This window comes from Xiphophorus maculatus, chromosome 18, assembly GCF_002775205.1.
Source record: "Xiphophorus maculatus strain JP 163 A chromosome 18, X_maculatus-5.0-male, whole genome shotgun sequence".
NCBI lineage: Eukaryota > Metazoa > Chordata > Actinopteri > Cyprinodontiformes > Poeciliidae > Xiphophorus > Xiphophorus maculatus.
In genome coordinates, this window is record NC_036460.1 from 19,173,550 (window position 1) to 19,194,150 (window position 20,601).

General features: G+C 36.8%; 2 protein-coding genes across 5 annotated transcripts in view; one reads left to right on the forward strand and one right to left on the reverse strand.

Annotated features, from left to right (window-relative positions):
* Window positions 1–8,201, reverse strand: part of p2ry2 (purinergic receptor P2Y2) — a 44,620-nt gene extending 36,419 nt beyond the window's left edge. The window contains exon 1 of the mRNA XM_023351133.1: window positions 8,067–8,201. The gene's annotated coding sequence lies outside the window, so the exon portion shown is untranslated. The remainder of the gene's footprint in view (window positions 1–8,066) is intronic.
* Window positions 1–20,601, forward strand: part of fchsd2 (FCH and double SH3 domains 2) — a 60,756-nt gene that overhangs the window by 28,327 nt on the left and 11,828 nt on the right. For 2 of the 4 annotated variants that reach the window (XM_023351126.1, XM_023351128.1), the window contains exons 4-15: window positions 346–425; window positions 918–1,062; window positions 1,217–1,350; window positions 1,956–2,010; window positions 2,396–2,524; window positions 6,424–6,546; window positions 8,213–8,308; window positions 9,997–10,071; window positions 14,489–14,605; window positions 14,711–14,815; window positions 18,199–18,288; window positions 18,477–18,539. In XM_023351126.1, the coding sequence (XP_023206894.1) occupies window positions 346–425; window positions 918–1,062; window positions 1,217–1,350; window positions 1,956–2,010; window positions 2,396–2,524; window positions 6,424–6,546; window positions 8,213–8,308; window positions 9,997–10,071; window positions 14,489–14,605; window positions 14,711–14,815; window positions 18,199–18,288; window positions 18,477–18,539 (1,212 nt within the window). The remainder of the gene's footprint in view (window positions 1–345; window positions 426–917; window positions 1,063–1,216; window positions 1,351–1,955; window positions 2,011–2,395; window positions 2,525–6,423; window positions 6,547–8,212; window positions 8,309–9,996; window positions 10,072–14,488; window positions 14,606–14,710; window positions 14,816–18,198; window positions 18,289–18,476; window positions 18,540–20,601) is intronic. The other 2 variants (XM_023351127.1, XM_005809024.2) reach the window with 1 other exon arrangement.

Consider the following 20,601-nt stretch of genomic DNA (forward strand, 5'->3'; position numbering starts at 1 on the left):
CTCTGGTAGAGGACCCGAGCTCAGAGGATAAGAACCACCCGCGGTGGGTGAGAAGGGAATTTTTATATATATATATATATATATATATATATATATATATACAGTATATATATATTAAATCTGCATTGTACTGTAGTTCATCAGCTGAAAATAGACCTACCTCTCCATGAGCAAACTTGAGACCTGCCCTTTTTTTAATATACATCATTGACTGCTATGTATTATTTAATTTCATTACTTGTGTTTGTTATGGCATCAAGTGTAGTAATCTCTCTGAATTATTAGAAAGGTATTGTGTTATCCTGCTTTTTATGAAGTTCCCTCTTGTTGTGCTTGTGCTTTCAGGCTTTGCAGAAGTTGGCAAGTCAGTACCTAAAGAGAGACTGGCCTGGAATCAGCCCCGATGACCAGAGAACAGATTATAGGTGGGTTTGCCTTTATTTTGTTCTGTACAAGAAACTGGATTTACATAAGCACAGAGTAACTTTTTTTTTTAACTCAGTTTAAACTTAGGTATTTAGACAATTTTACAATATACCTGAATTGTTGCCAAATGTTATCTAAAATAGAGCTAAAATCTAATCTCTGAGAAAGATACCTAGATCTTTACTGTGTTAAAAACAGAAAATGCTTTCATATGTCCTATAATTTACTCTGAAAAAAGCTGCTCATTCATCTCCTCTGTTCAGCTGAAAATCTAATCTAAGCTCTGTTAGATGAACATATCTGTCAGGTCTCCAACACACCACAGAAGAACAACAAAATATATACAACTCAGTTTTTTGAGTAACATCTGATTTATAAAAATAAAAAAAATACCTAGTCTACTGTACAAACCCTTCACACTGTGCTAAATCAGATCCTCCTAATGCAAAAGGCTCTTGGGGGTGTACACTGTTTTTTGTTTCTCCAACCAGGAATGTGTATGCTGTTTGGAGAGCCTATTTAGAGGGAACTGTTCAGGTGAGCCAGTCGAGACTGAATGTATGTGACAACTACAAGAGTCAAATATCAGAACCTGCCAAGACTGTTAGACTCTATAAGGAACAGCAGCTCAAGAAGGTGAGTCAATGTGTAGAAGTGATAGTCAAACTTTGTTCTCCTTTACTCTTAAATCCTATTAAGCTTTTTCTTAACATGATTAAGAAATAGCTTAATCATGGTGATTAAGCTCTTTCTTTGGCAACTCAACTTTCTCTCTGCTTGCTCCTCCCAGACCATTGATCAGTTGAGTGGCATTCAAGCAGAGCTGCAGGAGTCGGTGAAGGAGTTGGCGAAAGCCAAGAAGAAATACTATGACTGCGAGCAGGTTGCACACGCCGTACGAGAGAAGGCCGACATAGAGGCCAAGTAAGTTTAGGAAGGCGCTGCGTGTATCAGGAGAACTTCTGTGAAAAAAAAAAAAAACATCTGTGCATCATATTCACAGTGTATGATGCACATATCTTTTATTTTTCTTGCCTTTTGAGCCTAACAGGATTTTTCATTGCAAAGCCAACTGAGCAGAAGAGCATCTGAGGCTTTGCCATCTCACAATTAGTTCCAGATTTTGACTTGGTGCTGATGAGTGTTGCTTTCCTACCACCTCTTGGTAGCAGTAGCTATGGTGACATTTTCACTTTCACTTCAGTTCTCAGCTCTGGCTAGGGCTCGCATCGATTGGATGATCTGTTCTTTATTACTTAGTAGAAAGCCAGAGGCGGTGGAAACACTTTTAAGAAAGGGTGATAATGATGAGAAACTGGAATTTCACAGGCACAATCTTTATACTTCAAAGTGCAAAGATCAGAGGAAAGTGTAGGACTGACATTATAAAAGGTGGAAACAGATGGATAAAAACCTAAATACTCAATGATTTTATGACAGAAGTCTCTTTATTTCATCATTAATATACTGTACATCATAATGTATAGACAAAATCTGTTCTTCTTATCTGTCTTATTTTGTTCTTTCAGGTCCAAACTTGGACTTTTTCAATCAAGAATTAGTTTACAGAAGGCAAGTGTAAAGGTAAGAGGGTCTCACTATGAATGTTATTGCCTTTAACACCTTAGATATCTTACCATATCTAACTTTGCTTCTTTGTGAAACAAAAACTTCACACTCAAATATTTCTGATTGAAAATTCTCCAATGTTGCTGAATTAATTACCGTAATTAAAATGACTCAGCAAAGGAGAGTTGGTCAAAATTCCTCTTGAGCTATGTTAAGTTATTGCAAACATTAATAGCACAAGTGTGTTGGCAGAAGTTGCTTTCACATTCTGTCAGGTTAGTTTTCATAGCTATTTCTGTTTAGCAAATATTGAAGTTTGTTTGGTGATCTAAAACATTTTAGTGCAAATGAAACAAAAGGCAAAGCACAAAAATCTATAACGTTCTTTTTTTTATTGCAGTTGAAAGCAAAGAGAAGTGATTGTAACTCCAAAGCGACACAAGCCAGGAATGACTACCTGCTAACGCTAGCTGCTGCAAACGCCCATCATGACCGCTACTATCACACAGACCTGCTGCACTGCATACAGGTACATACCTAAAGATGAATTAAGAGCTGAAATGTTGGGGTTTGTGATAAGAAGATACTAGATTGTGAAGAATTTTGAATTTAATCCTTAGCTTCACAAACCAAAACTTATGTAACTGTTTATTAACTGTTGTTAAGCATTTCAATTAATATGCTTGCTTGAGTCTGACCAAACATTTTGAAATGGAGAGTGTGCATGTTTGATCTGAAAGTATGTTTTTTTTTGTTGTTGTTTTCTTTTTACCAAAAGTTGACAAAATTATACAAGTAGGTAAAGATTTGTTCAACAAGACTTTTTGACCTGAACACATTTGTTTTTAGGGGCAAAACTGAGTGATATAATTGAGATAATACATATCCATAGACTGATGAGTGGAGTAATAAAAAATTAAAATGAAAATAAATCCAACAAAAAAAGATTCAAGTTTGTTTTGCTACATCAACATTTCTACTGCTGACTTTAGACTTACATTTGGATAAAACCTAGAAGTAGTTTTTTATTCAGCAGAGCAGAAGCATTTCCAGGTTCCAAGCTCAAATTGGACATTGTTATTTTTTAGGAAAGCATCTTCAATGTAAATCTGCAAACTGCCAGAAACCAATATAAAGAAAATAGGCTGAAGGGAAAAAATGTGCCTAAAAAAGTGATGATATCACAGTTTTTGAGGCTCTAAAGAGAGTTGCAGTCTTCCAGGGTGTTATGATTTGAAATTCATATCTGAGTAAAAAAATAAATAAAATAAAAGCTGTGTAAGGGATTTTGATTCCCACTATTGTCACAACCGTGGTTGGTTAAAAATGAGAATGTTCATATAAGCATAATTGCAAAATAAAACAAACAAACAATAAACGACTAACCCGTAATCTTAGGTTTTGGATAGTTTATTACTGAAACGAGTAGTTAATTGAACTCTTAGTAGTGAATTTAGCTCCTATAAACCAGGTACACTGACTGAGACACTTTCTTCCTGCCCGTTTCTGAACAAACATGCAATTTACATGACTAATAAAGTGACTCGAGAAATAAGTTCAACTTTGCGAACTGAAACATTTCTGAGAACCTATTTCTAGCTTTCAGCCTTGCTTCAGTTTCCCTCTGACACACTGGCCCTCAGGCATGTACAGTGTGAGCATCTCCACTTGGAGGCCTCCCTGAATAATAGATCCTCAGTTCACTGCAACAGAAGGACAGAACTGCAGGGAAGTATGGATGTACACAAATATGTTCACACAAACACACAATGAGAATAGGGGGACACTGCTAGGAGGAAGAAAGCTGTTCCTACTCTCTGCTTATCTTCTTTTAGTTGTGGAGGTTAGACAATGTCACATGGAATTCTGTAATAAATGTAATTTTGAAAAATGGTACCAAACTGACAGAGCCATCACCTCAGCTTTCTTTTATTACTTTGTTTGTGCAGTAAAGCCTGGCAATATATGCTTTTAGATTCTTGAAGTTTTGCAGTGGCTTGCAGAGTTGTGTGTATCTTGTCACATTACAACCACTAACTTCACTGTGTTTTAGTGGGATTTTATGATAGACAAACAAAGTAGACCATAGTTGTAAAAGTGAAAGAAAAATTATATCTGGTTTTCAAATTGTTTAAAATAAAAATTTAACAATGCTTTGGTTTTGTGTTCAGCCCCATTTAGTCTCGTATCATTTTGCATCAGCATAAAATCAAGACGGTTTTTGAACACCCTCAGAGGTTTATTAGAGGATATTATTGAACAAAATAGTGTCCTCTATGCTGTAAATAAGTACTGCTCAAACCTGGAAAAAAAAACAGTTTAAAGATACAAAATATTTGAAACTGAAGCCGAGGTTCGCCTTCCAACAGGACAAAACCCCTATAACACAGTATGGGCTACAATAGGATAGTTTAGATTCTATTATTTAAGTAATAGCCTCAACCTAAATACGATTGAGAATCTAAGACAGTACTTGCCATTTTCTGTCCATAGACACTCTCCATGCAGTCTGACCAGTCTGACTGACAATGTGCTAGTTTGTAAACAAGATGTCGGAAAAAAATCACTCTGTAGATTTGAAGCTGGTAGAAATGCACCCTGTCAAAGACCGCTATTTAGCATTACCATTGAGTTGCTAAATACGTACTCCGCACTTTTCAGATTTGCATTTGTAAAAAGTGTGGAAACCATGTACTCTTTTCCTTTGTTTTTACATCTATTTACTGGTATTTGTTTTTGTATCACATGAAATCCCAATAAAACACATTAAAGTTTGCAACTGTACAATGAAAAAATGGGGAAAAAAACCCACAAGGGGCTTGAATGCTTTCCCAAGGCATGCAGAGGTTTGTTTTGATATATTTATTTTGAGTATAATTTTTCCAGTTATTTAGTTTTAATATGAATCTGCTACTATTTTTTCATGAGCTACGTTTTTATTTTAAATTACCACTTTTGAAAGGCACTATATCATGAAATGTGGCAGAGGGAGGTTGTTGTTTATTAATTAGAACAAAAATCTGTTAAAGCTGAAATGTTCAACAAAATAAAACTACATTAACTATCAATTTATTTTACATACGTGACAGAAAACAAGGGTTTTAGGTACAAGATATATTAGAAAACCAGCATAGTTTTTTTAATTGTTTGAATTTAAATATTCTCCTGAGTGACTGTTCTGGCATCTGGCTGCAGCAATAACTTACATCCTAAACATAAACACTGTTGTCCTTGTAGATGCAACAGCTGTAGTAGGAGGTCAGGAGCAGCTCCACGTCTCCCTCTGCTGGTCAAAGCTGGTGCCAATAGTTACTTTTTGCACCTCTGTTCTCCTGTGTGCTCTGCTTTGCTCTGGCCAATGCAGTCACTCGCCTAAAAACACACACACACCGTCCAACTGGCAGCTGTGCCGCGTCTGAGCTTTTTCTGGAAGCTGACTCACTTTGTTTCAGCACTACCATAAATGGCTAAAAAGAGGAGGGGAGGATGGGAAGAATGGGTGAGAAGGAAATGGCCAGACTGATGAGGGAACAAGCAGAGTGAAGTCAGCCAACTGCCCACCCTTGATGACATAATTTCCTTGTCAATATCCTATTGTTTTATGATGCTGTGGTGTGTGCGCAGGGGTGTGTATGTGTGTGTGAAAACATGTGGGTGCTTTTAATTTTGTACAGCAGCATTTCAGAGTGTTCTGTAAGGATGTCAGAAACACCAAGTGAAATAAAAAGGACAATTAAATAGTTTGGACATCATAATTTCAAACAGATCAAATTAAATATTTTAGTATTTTTCTTTGACGACTCAGGCATCTGATGACATTTGGCAAGGCATTTGGCCAGATTCGTTTATTTGTGCCTGAATATTTGAAAGCTGAAGTGTGAGTTAGTGTGTGGTCATTCTGTTGTTGAACTCTCTTACCTTCCTCTGCAGCTGTGTGAACTCTACACATCTCCTAAAAAAAAACTATTTCACTCATTCATTTTCTTTTCTCTCACCAAATAATGCTGTTAATACCTCCTCAGTTCCTTCCCTCTTCTCTCCATAAGCTTCAATCTTTTTTTTTCTCCCACTGGCTGATTTGTGTGTTTGGCAGTGTGGCCTTCTTCTTGGCTGATCACTTGAGCCTCATACCTCATTAAAATGTCCTTCTGCCCGTTCATCTAAACTTCTAATGGTTGCTGTCAAGTGAAAACAGCTGCTTCGTTTTCTTTCTTACTTATAGTCTTCTTTCTTACAAATGCGACACAAAGGAAATTAACAAGCTTTTCGAGGGTATACAGTTAATTGCCAAAAAGCATTGTTATAACAAAGAAACAATACTTACTTACTTTTCTTGCTAAGTATGTGATACACAATATTGTGAAATTATACTGAACTAACACTCTTCTCAGTGTAACCCTGTTATCTTTTTCTTTGTCTGTCCTCCAGGACTTGGATGGGAGAATCTATGAGCATGTGAAGGACTACCTGGTGGCTTTGTGCCGCACTGAGCTGGAGGCCTCGCAGGCCACTCACAGCACCTTCCAGTTCCTCTTAGAAAAATCTTCCAGGGTGAGTCAACTTAGTTTAGAAGTTCATTTTAGGATGAAGGAACGGAGATTAAAAGGGTCATGGTGTATAAAATCTTTTATCAGTTTATTTGAATGCAAACTCTGTGAATGTCTGTGAAATTCAGTAGGAGTGGTTGGATTTAAATGTGATGTTTTCAAACAAAACCATAGACCTCCTGTCTCGTGACTTAACGTTCACTCAACATATGAACTGCAGAGGAGGATAAACTGGGTGATGGCTGCTGCAAATTTTCAACAAATGTTTACCCTACTTTCACCATACCCTCTCACCCATTAGTTCATAGTCTATCCAAAAACTTTTTACCTTCCTAACAAGGTGGTTTTCATAGTAGATTTGTAACCTTTTCTGCCTGATTTGGCAAATGGAGGATTTTCCTCCTAAAAATAATTTTGAAGTGGAATCACTTAAAGGGTGCATTCACACCGCCCAGTTTAGTTGGCTTTAATAAAACTCTGGTTCACTTGCCTAGAAGGTACAATTTGTTTGAGGAGGTGAATGTACAATTGAAGTTTGATGCAGGACAAAAAAAGCAATCTCTGGTCCATCTAAAAATCTAGGTATTGGTTCAGTTGAAGTGGATTCGGCACGGTTTGAATGCATATGAGGATGCAAGCGGACCAGAAATCCGCTATAAAAGAAGGAAGCGGACTATAGCACAAGGCATTCTGGGTAAATGCATCCAAAACAAAAGCAATAATCTAGCACAAGAGGTACTATCAAAGACAAAAGAGAAATCCTACTACAGCTAAAATCTGCATCAAGAAACAGGTTCTTGATGCAGCACCACCAAACCTTTGAACAGGTTTTTCAAAGGGTTTTGTTGATTTGACAGAGTGCAGTGTGAAAGCAACTCACACTAGCTGAAATTTTAACAAATGTTCCTATTTTGCTCTCCAATTTAAATGAGTCTACCAGACATCCAAAGACAACCTATTTCCATTATTATTTGCCATAGTATTAGCTCAATGATGTGTCCCCACCTGCAAAACCAACTTCCAGAGTTCTCAGTATTTACTCAGTATTTAAGGGACATACAAGAAACTACTCGTGTTACAGTCACGTGGTTTAAGGAGTCAAGCTCAACAGTCTTACACACATAGGTAATATTATTTTTGAAAACGCATATCTTGTTGTTTGTTAAGCCTTTCTTTCACACAAAACACAATTTGTGTTCTCTGAAAATTTACCTCCTGAAAAACCTTTTCCAGAAATGTTCTCCCTATCTGTGCATACTGGCTATTTACACACTAATATTAGTAATATATGTACAAATATTAAGATAAGAACAAGTGGAAAATAGTCTTGCAAGTAGATAAGAAGCCTTATCTGGATGGTTTCTTTACTAGTCAAACAGAAATAAAAAGCTTATAAAAAGCTTAGACATCTACAGTCAAAACCTTTTGCATGAAATCCAACAGATGCTCCATTCGTTGAATACCACTGAGGTGATTGTCAAAAACGTCCAGCTCAGACTTGAAGTATAATTGTGAAGCACTTACCTTGTGTGATCTTGAATGAAAAGGTTTGGTGTTTCCTCCTCCCCAGAAATCAGCAGCTGGAGTTAGTTAAGAGTTACTGACGTTCCATTCGACTGCAGTATAGTCAAAATGAAAGCATTAATAGTCTGCTCTTGTTTCTTCCTCAGATAATACAGGAGTTCAACCAGCAGTTGTTCATGCAAGAGAACCCTGTGTTTCACAAGGCACACGACTTCCAGTTCCAGGCCAGCGAATACGATATGGTGAGAGTCCCAAAGCTGTACGCACTGATGATGCATTAATACCTGTACACGTTAAGGGATGCTCTTTTATTGTTTGTTTATAAACCAGTTTTCAGCAGGACAGTAACTCTATATTGTGTAAAACAACAAATTGTGACTCTCTCTCGGACTCTTGACATGAAATCAGCCTCCTCATTTGTCAGGTGTGGCATATCTGATCTGCAATATCACAATTCTTTCTGTACACTGATGATCATGGAGAACTGCATTAATACAAAATAGATTGAGAAGCAACTCTGATCAGTCTCACTTGTGCATTCTTTATACTATACACATAAGATGGCAGCGATTGAGCTAAATTGTGTCTGGTGACAACTGAACAGAAATGTGAATCACCTCTTTGTTCTAAGTTTAAAATTAAATACTGTTTGTCCATTGGGAGCTTATCTTATTAGTTCTTTAATTTTATTTTACATGAATTTAGGCTAAAAAATTTTTAAATTCAACTGGTTGTTGGATGTTAAAAATGTTTAAGAATTTTGTCAAATGATCAGAGGCTGTGTGATTAAATCATCCAGAGCTGTGCTGTTTCACTCCTTTGGGATCTTGTTACGTATTTTATGGCTACAATGAAAAATGTTTCTGTGGACAAAGTTCCTAATTCCACTGTGACACAGTTCCAGAGTCCATTTCTTTTCTGTGTGAGTCACTTTGTGCTCCCGTGTTTCTCATTTACTTTTTGTGCCTCTTCAGCCAGCTTTTTAGTCCTTGTGTAAACTTTTTATTCACTGCCATGCCAAATTATTTATACCTCTTGGTCTTTTTGTTTTACATTTTTTACCATTACGACCACAAACTTTATTGTATTTTATTAGAATTTTATGTGATGTTCAACAGAAAATGGTGTGTAATTGGGAAGTGGAATGAAAAGGGTACATGTTATTTAAAGTAAACCTTTCAAGATTGTGGTTTGAGATTGTAATCATCCCCCTGGAATGCTTTGATGAGAAACCTTTAAATGCAAAATGACCTCTGATTTTTTATTTATTTATTTTTTTGTTGTGGCTTTGCCAACTTTGGACATCTTGGAGACTAAAATTATCACCCGTTCCTCATTGCAAAAGAACATCTGTGAAGATGAGTTTATAAGTCTTGGTGTAGATTCTCTATTGAGTTACAGTCCAGATTTTGACAGGGGAACTCAAACACATGAATATGCTTTGATCTGAACCAATTCACTGTACCTCTGACTGTATGTTTTCGGCTTTGCTCCTGTTGGAAGCTGAATTTCTGTGCCAGGCTTAAGTCTTTTACAGCCTCTAACAAGGTTTGTTCCAGCAATGCCCTTTACTCAGCTTAAGTCATACATCATTTTCCTTCTTCTACTTAATTATGGGCTACTTTAGTCAATCAAATAAAATTCCAATAAAAAAACATTTATGCTTGTGGTTGTAATATAACAAAATGCTAACAAGTTCAACAGGTATGAACATTTTGTCAAGCAGCTATATTTCTGCATAACAATGCTCTAATACTGCCATGTATTCCCCGTTTTTCAACATTTTCTAACACTTGTACCCTGATCTATTTTCTTTCTGATTAACCCCTCCCTGACTCTGTGTGCTTTCACTGCTGCTACTGGGGTGTGTGTGTCTATGTTTGGATGCCTCCTGTCTATGTGTGTGCCTCTTTGTGGGAGCGTACTGCAGACTCTGAGCTCGGTGCAGCAGCTGGTGGACATTGAGCCGTCGCCCGTCAGTGCCATGAGAATGACCCTGGCACAGGTAGTTTTATCAGCTGCTAGCATTCCCATCCTCATTCCTGACACAAACCATCCACACCACCATCATCATATCTGACTGCTGTGGTAATGCTGTATGTATTTGAACAAGTATTCAACCTGTAGTAGTCAACTAAAGCTTTAATGAAAGCACAGTTAGTTGCCCCAAGTGACTTTCCTCCTGGACACACATTTTGACTGCCTAGGTAATTATTAAATTAAATTAAATTAATTTGCTTTGAATGGATGAAAGGATGATGTTGTAGCTTCTCTTGCCTGCTTCAGTACAGATGGAACTGTTAGTGTTGCCATGTAGAACATTTTTGTATGGAATCACTTTAAGTTTAGAAGCATTATTTTTTATTGTGTAAGCCTGCACAGTATTAGAGAATTATGAAGTTGCGTTAAAACCACTGTTTTCTTCCCTTTCCTCTTTGTCATTATGCTGCTTGTTGTCTTAAGGACATTTAGCATCTTGAGGCCAGTTCCAGTTATGAAACCCTGGACGTTTGTGCTGAAACTCATTTTTCAGAAACTTCAATTTACCCTCGTAGGTTTCAATGAGTTTCCAATGTGAAGTCCAAAACAGATTCTCAATGTCTGCAAACCCCAGGCGGAAACTCCCACTGCTGTGGTGTCTCACTCAGCAACTTCAAGTGGGAGAAAAACTTCCCTGGCAAAATTTAAAAGGCAGAATTTTAAGCAGTAAAACTGTAATTGATGATTATGGCTCAGCAACTACTATTCTTTGTAACTTAGATGAAACCACCGCTCAAAGCTCACTGGGAAGGTGTAACTTTAGCCAATTTTAAAGGGACTTTATTGCCTCAAACCTTTTGGTTTAGTTACTTTAGAAGCACAAGAGAAAAACCAGTAGCACTCAGGATTACAACCAGGTCATAAACTTGTGATCATTTTACTGTGAGGAGGTTGTAGCATTTATTGATATGTATTTATTTTAATAAGAAAAAAAAGTCTGACAGATGTGTCAAACAAAATATGCAGAGGAGCAGCACATCATTTGTTTGGTGTTGAGGCTCCAGGTGAAACCATCTTCAGTGGATTGATTAGCTTTGTAGGTAAGCTGCTGCTCATCAGCATCTGGGATCACATTGGCTCTGGTGTGATCCAGAAGCAGTCTCTCAAAGCATTTCATAATTTTTATTGCATATTCTTGCAAGATGCAAGCTTAAAAAATGTCTCTAACAAGATGGAGATCTCTTGTTTTTGTCTTCCATTCTGTTCTTTCTGTATTGAACCGCCATTGAAATCCAACAGAATGGTGAAAATAAAAAAATCAGAACTGCTTGTTCTTATTTTGGGGTATTTATGTTTTGATGTGTGTTCAAAGAAGTTACAGACAGACTCAGAAGACATGAGTTGCAGTTTGTACTGCCATATAGTGCCCAACACAAAAAGGTCAAGTTCCTAAAGGGATGACATAGTTCAGAAATTGGTCTTTGTTGGCGTTTTAGTGCAGCATTATTCAATGTAGAGACAAAAAACAGAATAAAAGTACCCATACTCTACCGCAGACACTCTGGAGTCTCAAGCCCCATTTGCTTTAAAAGGAATCCATTAAAACAGCTCTTATAGAAATGATGATGCCCTGAGTTAAGTGTGATGCATGTCTTGTGATAAATTATGTTTGTCTGGGCAGTGCTACAGCTCCACCAGCTGTGGTGACAGATCCCTTTTTTCTGGGGAAACAGGACAAGACTATGTGAGCTCTAAATGTTCCAATTAAAAATGGGTGTAGATACTAGGGTTTTTTTTTACCTTCTAGGGGTTTTTTTCTATTTGGGGCTGCTGTTTACTCAGAATATGATTAAAAACTAAAGCTACACATGGTCAGAATGAGAGGATGACATGCAACAAGCAGCAATCTCCGATGAATGTTTACACTTTTAAATTGAAGCCTGAGTCAGCAGATTCATTGCTGCCCATTAACGCACACTACTGTTTAACCGAGTGCCTTGCCATCGCTTTAACCACTGTTATTTCTACACACTAATCCAAATGAGTGTTATGATGACAGCTGAGCTTTTTATGGGAGTGCAGTATAATTCTAAATGCTTTGAACCATCCAAGTAGTTAATGTCCTCCACCACCAAATGTGTGAAATGTCTCAAAACAATTTTGTCTTTTAATTTAGCTGCATAATCTTGCATTGAAAAAAATTATAAAAATCCAACCTTTAATTTGAGAAACATTATTCAAAGGAGAATAAAAAATCTATTTTTGAAATTAGAATGATTGATTAGATTGATTAGAGTCAGAGGGACTTTCCAATTAGTAAGAGAAATTAGCTTCAGTATCTAGGCGAAGACGATGGATTAAAATTCCACTTATAAATATTTTGTACTTATAAATATGAATGTGTAATTGTGAATTGGGTTTTGGAACCTTGAACAATAAAATAGTGGAGAATTTTATTTTTGTGTATCCATAGACAAGAACTGATGTGTAAAAAGATTTGTATTTGTAAAAAATAATAACATAGGTTATATTTGTTTTGTTAAGGTTTTTTTTTACAAATACAAATAAAAAACTGTCTAAAACTCTGTTAAGATTCTCCCAATTTCACAGAGAGAACTTGTTGTAAGTGCTTCAAGCTGCTAGTACAAATTTTGACCTGGATTTTCTCGCACATAAACAAACTCAATAGCACCAAGGTGACCCAAACACTGACAATCAAATCTGAATTCATTGATCTCCTACTTTGTAATAAGATTTGTATGTAAAATTATGGATTTGTTTCCCCCTATAATGGAGTCAGATGTCGGACTCGACCTACTATCAGGTCCTGCAAAAGCTAAACAATCTGTAATTTTTTTGTTTTTCTAATTTTTTTCATGCTCTTTTGGCCTTTACTGAATAGTACATAGACAGGTTTTCTAAAACTGATGCAGAAGGAGAACCTGAAAACAGCACTGTCCTCAAGGAGGACCTTTGAATATTTTCTGCACCAGCATAATGTTTTTTTTGTTTGTTTTTTCTGCATCCAGAAAGCTTATAGAAATTGACCCAATAATTTCAGCACGCTGGTAAGGAACAAATTAGCTGACCCTCTTTCCATGGCATTTTATCTCACTGCCACTGTTTTTAATCTAGAGATCTGCTTTGGTTCCTTAACTCCCCTCGAATCTCCAGCGCCCAAATGTAATTAAGCTGTAAATCTCCTGTGTAATACTTTCAGCTTCACACCTATACTTAGCTGGATTAATGCCCCAGTGTTACTGACTCAGCACTTAATTAATAGGTATGACTTGCATGAAAAGACACAGTTAAAATATTCTGTATAAGAGCATGACGCATATTTATTATCAAATTATGAGTACCCCATCTTATGCGGTTTATGAACACAGATTAGTTATTAATATTTGTGCATCCTAAGGATCGGGTTTGTTTTCGGGGTTTTTTGCTTTCAGAGGTTTTTATTTCACATTTCTTTTCAGTTTTTCACACATAAGTACCACATTTTTTATATATACTTGTAAATGTCAGAAGCTCTTAATAATGACTAGTTTTACTTATTTTATCAATGGTAAGTAATTGAGACAGATGGTTGTAGTTAAGCATACATATTTTCCTGCATTTGTTTAAAACGGATCAAAGCAGCATATAAACAGAACTGGACTGTTTCTCTTCACCTCCTGCTCTGTTCATTTGTTGCTGTGCACACAAATACACACCCCTGCATTTTTCACACACTGTCAGTCTTCCACATGTGGTTTTAATAGCAGCTATTTTGATCTGTGAGGATAACAACAAAGCTTTGCAACACATGGTGTATTAATTATTTGAGAAGGAAACATTCACACTCGCATTTTCCTCAGCTTAATAACTAGCCTCAGCATAATCACACGCCTTGAGCATCTACAGTGCAAAATACAGAATCTCTTGACATTTCAAACATCTGATTACGTTGCAGCCTTAAACATACCTACCGTGTTTTATTGTGGTTTTGTGTGGTAGACCAACACAAAGTAGTACATTATTATGTGATGTAGAAGATAAGAATTAACAAATTTTCCAAAGTCACCTAAACCCTTCAATTATGTTGACTTGTGAATGCAAATGTCTTTGCTGGATTTTACCTGTGGGTATAATGCAATATGGGCTAAATAGAAATGCATGCCACACATTTCAGATTATAAAGCATTTTGAAAACTATGCATCATTTTTCCTCCCCCTGCACAATTAAGCACTACAGTGTATTTCTCTGCCACATAACATTCCAATGAAATACACTGATGTTTGGGGTTATAATATGACAGAGTGTGAAAAAGTTCAGTGAGTATTAATTATTTTCCCTGGAACTGTAACACTGACTTTGTTCTCATCTGTGTTTACATGCCTGTGGCTGGATGCGTGTGTGTTTACCTATGCTTGTTTTTGTGTGTGGCTGTGTGTACCAGAGTCGTCAGCTGGAGTCTGAGTCCGGAACGACCGAGGAGCACAGTCTGAACAAAGAGGCCAGAAAATGGGCAACCAGAGTGGCCAGAGAGCACAAGAATATTATTCACTGCAAGCGAGTAAGGGCAAAAATGTTGCAAACATGAAGTTGTTAAACTCTGCCAAGTTTATTTTTGATGTAAAAAGCACAAACACACACCTCTAATGTAAATATCTTCGTTTAGTCTCTGGAAGAGTGTGAAAGTCATGGCCTGCCTCCCACTGAGCAGGGCAGACTAGATCTGGAGCTAAAGATCGAAGACACCAAAGAGATAATGCGGAAAGCTGAGGTGTGTAACTCCAATGAGATTTAATTCCTGCTTTTCAGATTTGTCTTTTAACTTTATATTGTGTAAAGTTTTTGGACTTGGATGGCTTTACCCTGACACTTTTACATCATGTTACATTAGATGAATTAAAAACACCTAAATAGGACTTGACATAATTATTTTGCATCAATAGGAGCATTTATTCTGAGCTGGTCTGTCACAGGAGATTTGATCTTTTGGGCTCCTGGAAAACAATAAATTATTAAACTCTTTTCTCTTAGCAGCATCAGTTTAAATGACAAATGGAGACATACTGTCAAGAATAAAGTATAAAACATTATTTAGAGATTTTTGTTTGAATTTACACGCTGATGCTGAAATACTGTGAATTTATGATGCAGATATTCACAAATAAGTTTTGTTTCTCCAACACCCATTGCAAATATAAGCATTCTACTCAAGTGCTTCTGCCACCTGCTAACTGGTCTTTGACCATATGGATGCAAATATGGTGGCTTCCTTCCTAACAATCGACTAATCACTTAGTTTAATCCTCCTAATCACCCAGACGAAAGTCAAAACTGTGATTCATGTCATTTTCTTGCTGCACATTCAGATCATTTAGAAAAATTTAAATGTGAAAACAAATCAACTCTTGAGATAAAGAACTATGGTGAACATATCTGAACAGTCAGTCATAATCTTTTTCTCTGACTCTTCTTTCTGCAGGAAAATCAATTATTTATGCATTAATCATCACAGATGAGACATGTCTCACCATTAATTAGGACATTGTCGTCTCCTGTCTTTTCAACTAGATTCTGTCAGTTTTTTTTGTTAACTCTTCATGGTCTAAATGTCTGAATTCTGTCCTTATTTCAACTTTATAGGTCCCATTTTTTGCCAACCTCTGTCTTTGCATGTTCAAAAATGAACCATGATGCCTAATTTTACCCTTGTTCATTGTTGGATCTTAAGAAATTTGGTCTACAAATGTTAATTTAGAGGCAGTGTTGTATTAGTGACCTTGTCCAGCTGTTAATTTTGGAACCTATTTATTATAAAGTACCACAATTTGTTCATATACCCTTCATTACACTCTTCTTTCCCCTATCTAAAGTTGAATTTTAGCTCTTTTGCTCTTGCAGGCGATCATTTCTCCCATGAATAAGTTGCTAAATAATTGATGTGCTCATTTCATACAGATGAGCTAATCACAGAGTTCTGAGTTTATAATTATAAAGGCAGGACAAAAGATATTACTTAGATTCAATTAAAGCATAATCTTGATGCTGATTTGACCACCCCTCCTTCTTCTGAGGTCAAGTATTAATCTCAAATGTTCTTCTAGTGTTGGTGTTGGCTCTTTGTTAGAAACATAGAGACATACTGTTTCAGTCAGAGGATTACATGCGCTCATCGTGGACAATTATCGTCTGTTAATTAATCTAATGGATTTTTTAAAATAATTTTTCTTCAGGTGAAACGTTCCTATGCCATGTAGTTTCAGTGGAATTCAGTGGGTGCACAAGTTTGAGTTTATTATGGATTCGCTCTAACCTTCACATTGTGAAAATGATAAATACAGGCTTAAATATATGCATGCAGCCTCTATCTTGCACCTCAGTCATAGCTAATTAATGAGGTTGAGTCATAATTCTGGCTGGGTATTTGACCAATCTTTCGGGCAGATGCTAGATTTCATTTGAATTCACAATGCTGAAAAATCTGGAAAGGTTATGGAAATAAGAAAACTCGGTATGAAATTTTTTTTAATTTTAATTTTTTCCTCTTTCATATTTTGAGGGACAGACATCTTTTACATAAATTCAGTACACAAAATACATTAATTAAAATTATATTGTTTAATAGGCACTGCTGCTTCACAAATGTTTCTATTTTTGGGCTTATTTTTGTCATGGTGTTTGTCTCAGAGTGGTTTGAATGGTGTCTAAAAAAGCTGGACATTGATGATTTGTAGACATATTTGGTGCTTCTCTCCATCATTAGGTTTATACAGGTTGGATGAGAAGGAGATACAGAAAGTGCCTCCATGGTAGTTTTTTGCTGTAGCACCCAACAAATAATCTGTCCTTGTTTAAATATTTATGCTGAGGAAGGTCTTGTCCTGAAATCCATTTTTGTCAGTACAAACACTACTAATATGTGCTCCTGGGGAACCGATTGAAAGTCTCATCTCATAATGAGGTTGCATCAGGCCGGTATCAACACAGTTAGTAAGTTAAGAGGAAGAGACATGAGCACAGTTATGAAAGAATGACACCTATATTTTGTCATTTTGATCAAGCATGTGGCAGTACACCTCTCCATCTGAAGTTAAAGAGCTACTTTTTTATATAAAAATTTAAAAATTATAAAAAAATTATATAAAATTTTTTTTATATAAAATTGTCTTTTTAAAAGACTAGTGCCTATGTACATTAACTTACACACAAAAAGCTTCCATTTCATAGGTTAGTGTATCTGTGCATTTATGTCGTTTGAGGTTTTCCCTTCAGGTTTAGAATTCACCTGAATTCTGCCCACATTTACAGTCCTCTGTCCTGATGTCCCTGTTGGTTACCATGTATTGTCTTCAGTTGTATTTTTTTTCCTGCAGCCACTCTCCCCTGGTCTATCGTTCCATCTAGTTTTCCACTTTCTTTCAGTGATGATTGCATCGATTAACGCTCCTCAGCCAGACTGATTGTCTGACTTGAAGCTGCCTGCCCACCAGCGATCACTCCCACTGCTAGCTGCTTCTATTAAGCTATGCTAATGATGCACTCCTGATAGCTCTCTAAAGCAGCAGCATAAGGCAGTGTAAGAGACGATGTTTCAACTTTTCCTATCAATTTTGTATCTTTGGGGTCTAGTAGAGTGAGCCAACTATGGTCTTTTTCATCTGGTATTCATTGCTGGTAATAGAAAAAAGCAGTACACTTCAGTGGAGCATGTCTCTATTGATTAAAGTAAGCGAGTCTGACTTAAGTTCCCTGTGCTATTAGCCTATCAGCTATCCGTCTGCTCTGTCAGCATTAGAGGGAGAGGAAAGAAGCTGGAAACAAAAGAGTAAATTGATAAAAAAAACAGGTGAGAGAAACCGAAACTGAGGAGAAAGGATCAAAGATGGAAGAACCTCCTTCATGTGAAAACCAGCAATCACTCAGCTGGCTGTTCCAGCGTTATTGCATTCTCTCATTTAGAGCGCTCAGTGTTTACAGCGCATTAAAAGAAACTGGCAAGTATGATTTCTTATAAAGGTCACAACATGGGACAAATGTATCACTTTTGAGGTAAAATTAATTCACAGTTTCCACTTAGGGGGAACACTACCAAAACAGAAAATAATTCAGCAGAAACTGAAATATGTTTTACCTTTTTCATCACTTCTTTCTCCAAAGACAATAAAGTTGAAAGCTGAGGCTCGATTGGACCTTTTGCGGCAAGTTGGAGTGGCTGTAGATACCTGGCTGAAGAGTGCAATGAACCAGGTTTGTGATTGGGTTTTTTTTCCGGAGGTGTGAAAAACACACAAGATGTCTGCGTGCATGTGTTTCACCTTCTCACTGCCTGAGTTGTTAAATTAAGTGTGAAATATAGGGTGCTGTATGTGTGTTTTATAAAGACCTTTTCAGTGAGTGTGTGTGTCCCTGTTTGTCTCTCTCTGTGCATGCTGTAGGTGATGGAGGAGCTGGAAAATGAACGCTGGGCCACCTACACTACCCACGATCCCTCACTGTCGGTGAGACACTTCCCCCTCACTCTCTGTGTTGCTCCAAATCAGCATGTTTGAACCTTTTGTTATAAAATAGGGAGTTTATTTCTAAAATGATAAAACTGTGAAAGGACTTGGCAGATCCAACTACTTTATGACTGCACAGATGTTAATAGTAATTTTTAATTAATATTTATTTTTAACACCTTTATTAGAACACAGTGCAATGCACATCCACACAAAAGTACTACAATACTAAAAGTAAAAGGTTATAAAAAATATTAGACAAAATAAAAAAAACACTGTTCTGTGCAGCCTAGGAGATGGTTTTGTTCTTTCAGTAAAATTTTACTTTGTACATATAGCTCTATTTTTTTTCAGTCAGCTTCAAAGAAATAGTTTTGAAAGTCCTTTTTTTTTTCTTTTACTATATTAACTACATTTGTAAGGCAGTTCCATTTCAATTAATCCAAAACCTTAAAAGCATTTTTTGTACAATATGTCCATTGATCCATCCATCCATCCATTTTCTGTACACCCTTCTCCCTATTGGGGTTGGGAGGGGTGCTGGTGTCTCTCTCCAGTGAACGTTTTGGGCGAGAGGCAGGGTGCACCCTGGACAGATCGCCAGTCTGTCACATGTACAGTATAATTTATGGCTTTTCAAGGCAAACTGGCATCATTTTGTTTAGAAAATAAGAGATTGTAAATTAACTCCATAGTATCTGAACAGCGTATCTCATTTAAGAGATGATGCTTCATCGTCAGATCTTGACATTGTGTCATTTTCCTCCAGCAAGGCAACATCAAGAAAAGCTACATTTTCGGATGTTTATCTTTTTGCATATTTTTTAGTCAACAAACTGAATTAATCTAAAAGTGCAGGGTTTCTTTTTAACTACATTTAAAAACAATCAATACAGTCTACAGTGGAGTGTTTTTTTTCACTGCATATACAAAACTGTTAGGGTTTTCACATTAGCTTTACTTTGAAGTAAGTACTTCTTTGCCTAGAAGAATTATCCCGTAGAGAAATTGTTTTGTGTTTTTTTTTTTCTTCAATGGACGTGTCTGCGTCTGTCAGTCAAGGTGACTAAAGCGTAGTCTGCCTGCTCTGTGGGAATCATTTGGCATTCTGCTCACAGGATATTGCAGCTATCAGCAGAGAGGAAGAGGGTGAGACATTGGGGTGTAAGGAGAACAGAGAAAACACAGCGAGAGGGAGGGAGGAATCTTGCAGGAGATAAATGGAAAGAAGTGTGGACAATAGGTGGAGTTGTTCGCTGCAATGGAAGAGCGGTGAGGAGACAATTACTGAAGCATGACAAAGAACGAGAGAAGTGGTGTGATGAGATGCAGAGAGGGAGCGGTGAGGTAGCAACACAGTGATAACGCTGAACTGAAACTGGATGCAGGGGTGAAGAAAAAAGAGAACAACATAATGCCACTATATGCTGCAAAATCCATCCTGCCTGACCCTAAACATTGCACTGAGTTACAGTCTAACTGTGTGACAGTTTCAGAGTACTTCCAAGTAATCTGCTAATATTAAATAGATTGTTTTATGTAACTGTATCATAAAGTGCACTACAAATGTTGTCTGAAAGCCATTCATCTGATTAACAGTATCCTGCTGATGTATTCATACCTCTTAGACGTTTTCACATTTTGTAAAATCGCGATGTATTTTTGGGAGATTTTATGATAGACAAGAGCTGTGTATAGCTACCATTACAAGTAAAAGCTGAATGTTGTATGACTTACAATTCCCAAGTCAGTTCAAGTATGACTGACCATTTCTTCCTAATATTACAGATTTGTTAAAGATTGTTTTTCAGCAGTTTTAGGTTTGAACTTTAACTAGGCCATTCTAATATATCTTTTTGATGCTTTGCTCTAAAACACTCCACTCTAGCTCTGGCTGTGTGTTGAGGGTGTTTAGCTCCAATCAACAACCCATCAGGTTCCATGAGCACTTTGTTACCAGAAATCGCCCTCATCTCTTAGCAACAGATCAACACCAAATATTGTTATTGTTCAAAAAACATAAGATTTCCTCTGCTCTTTTGAAATACTACTCATCTTACAC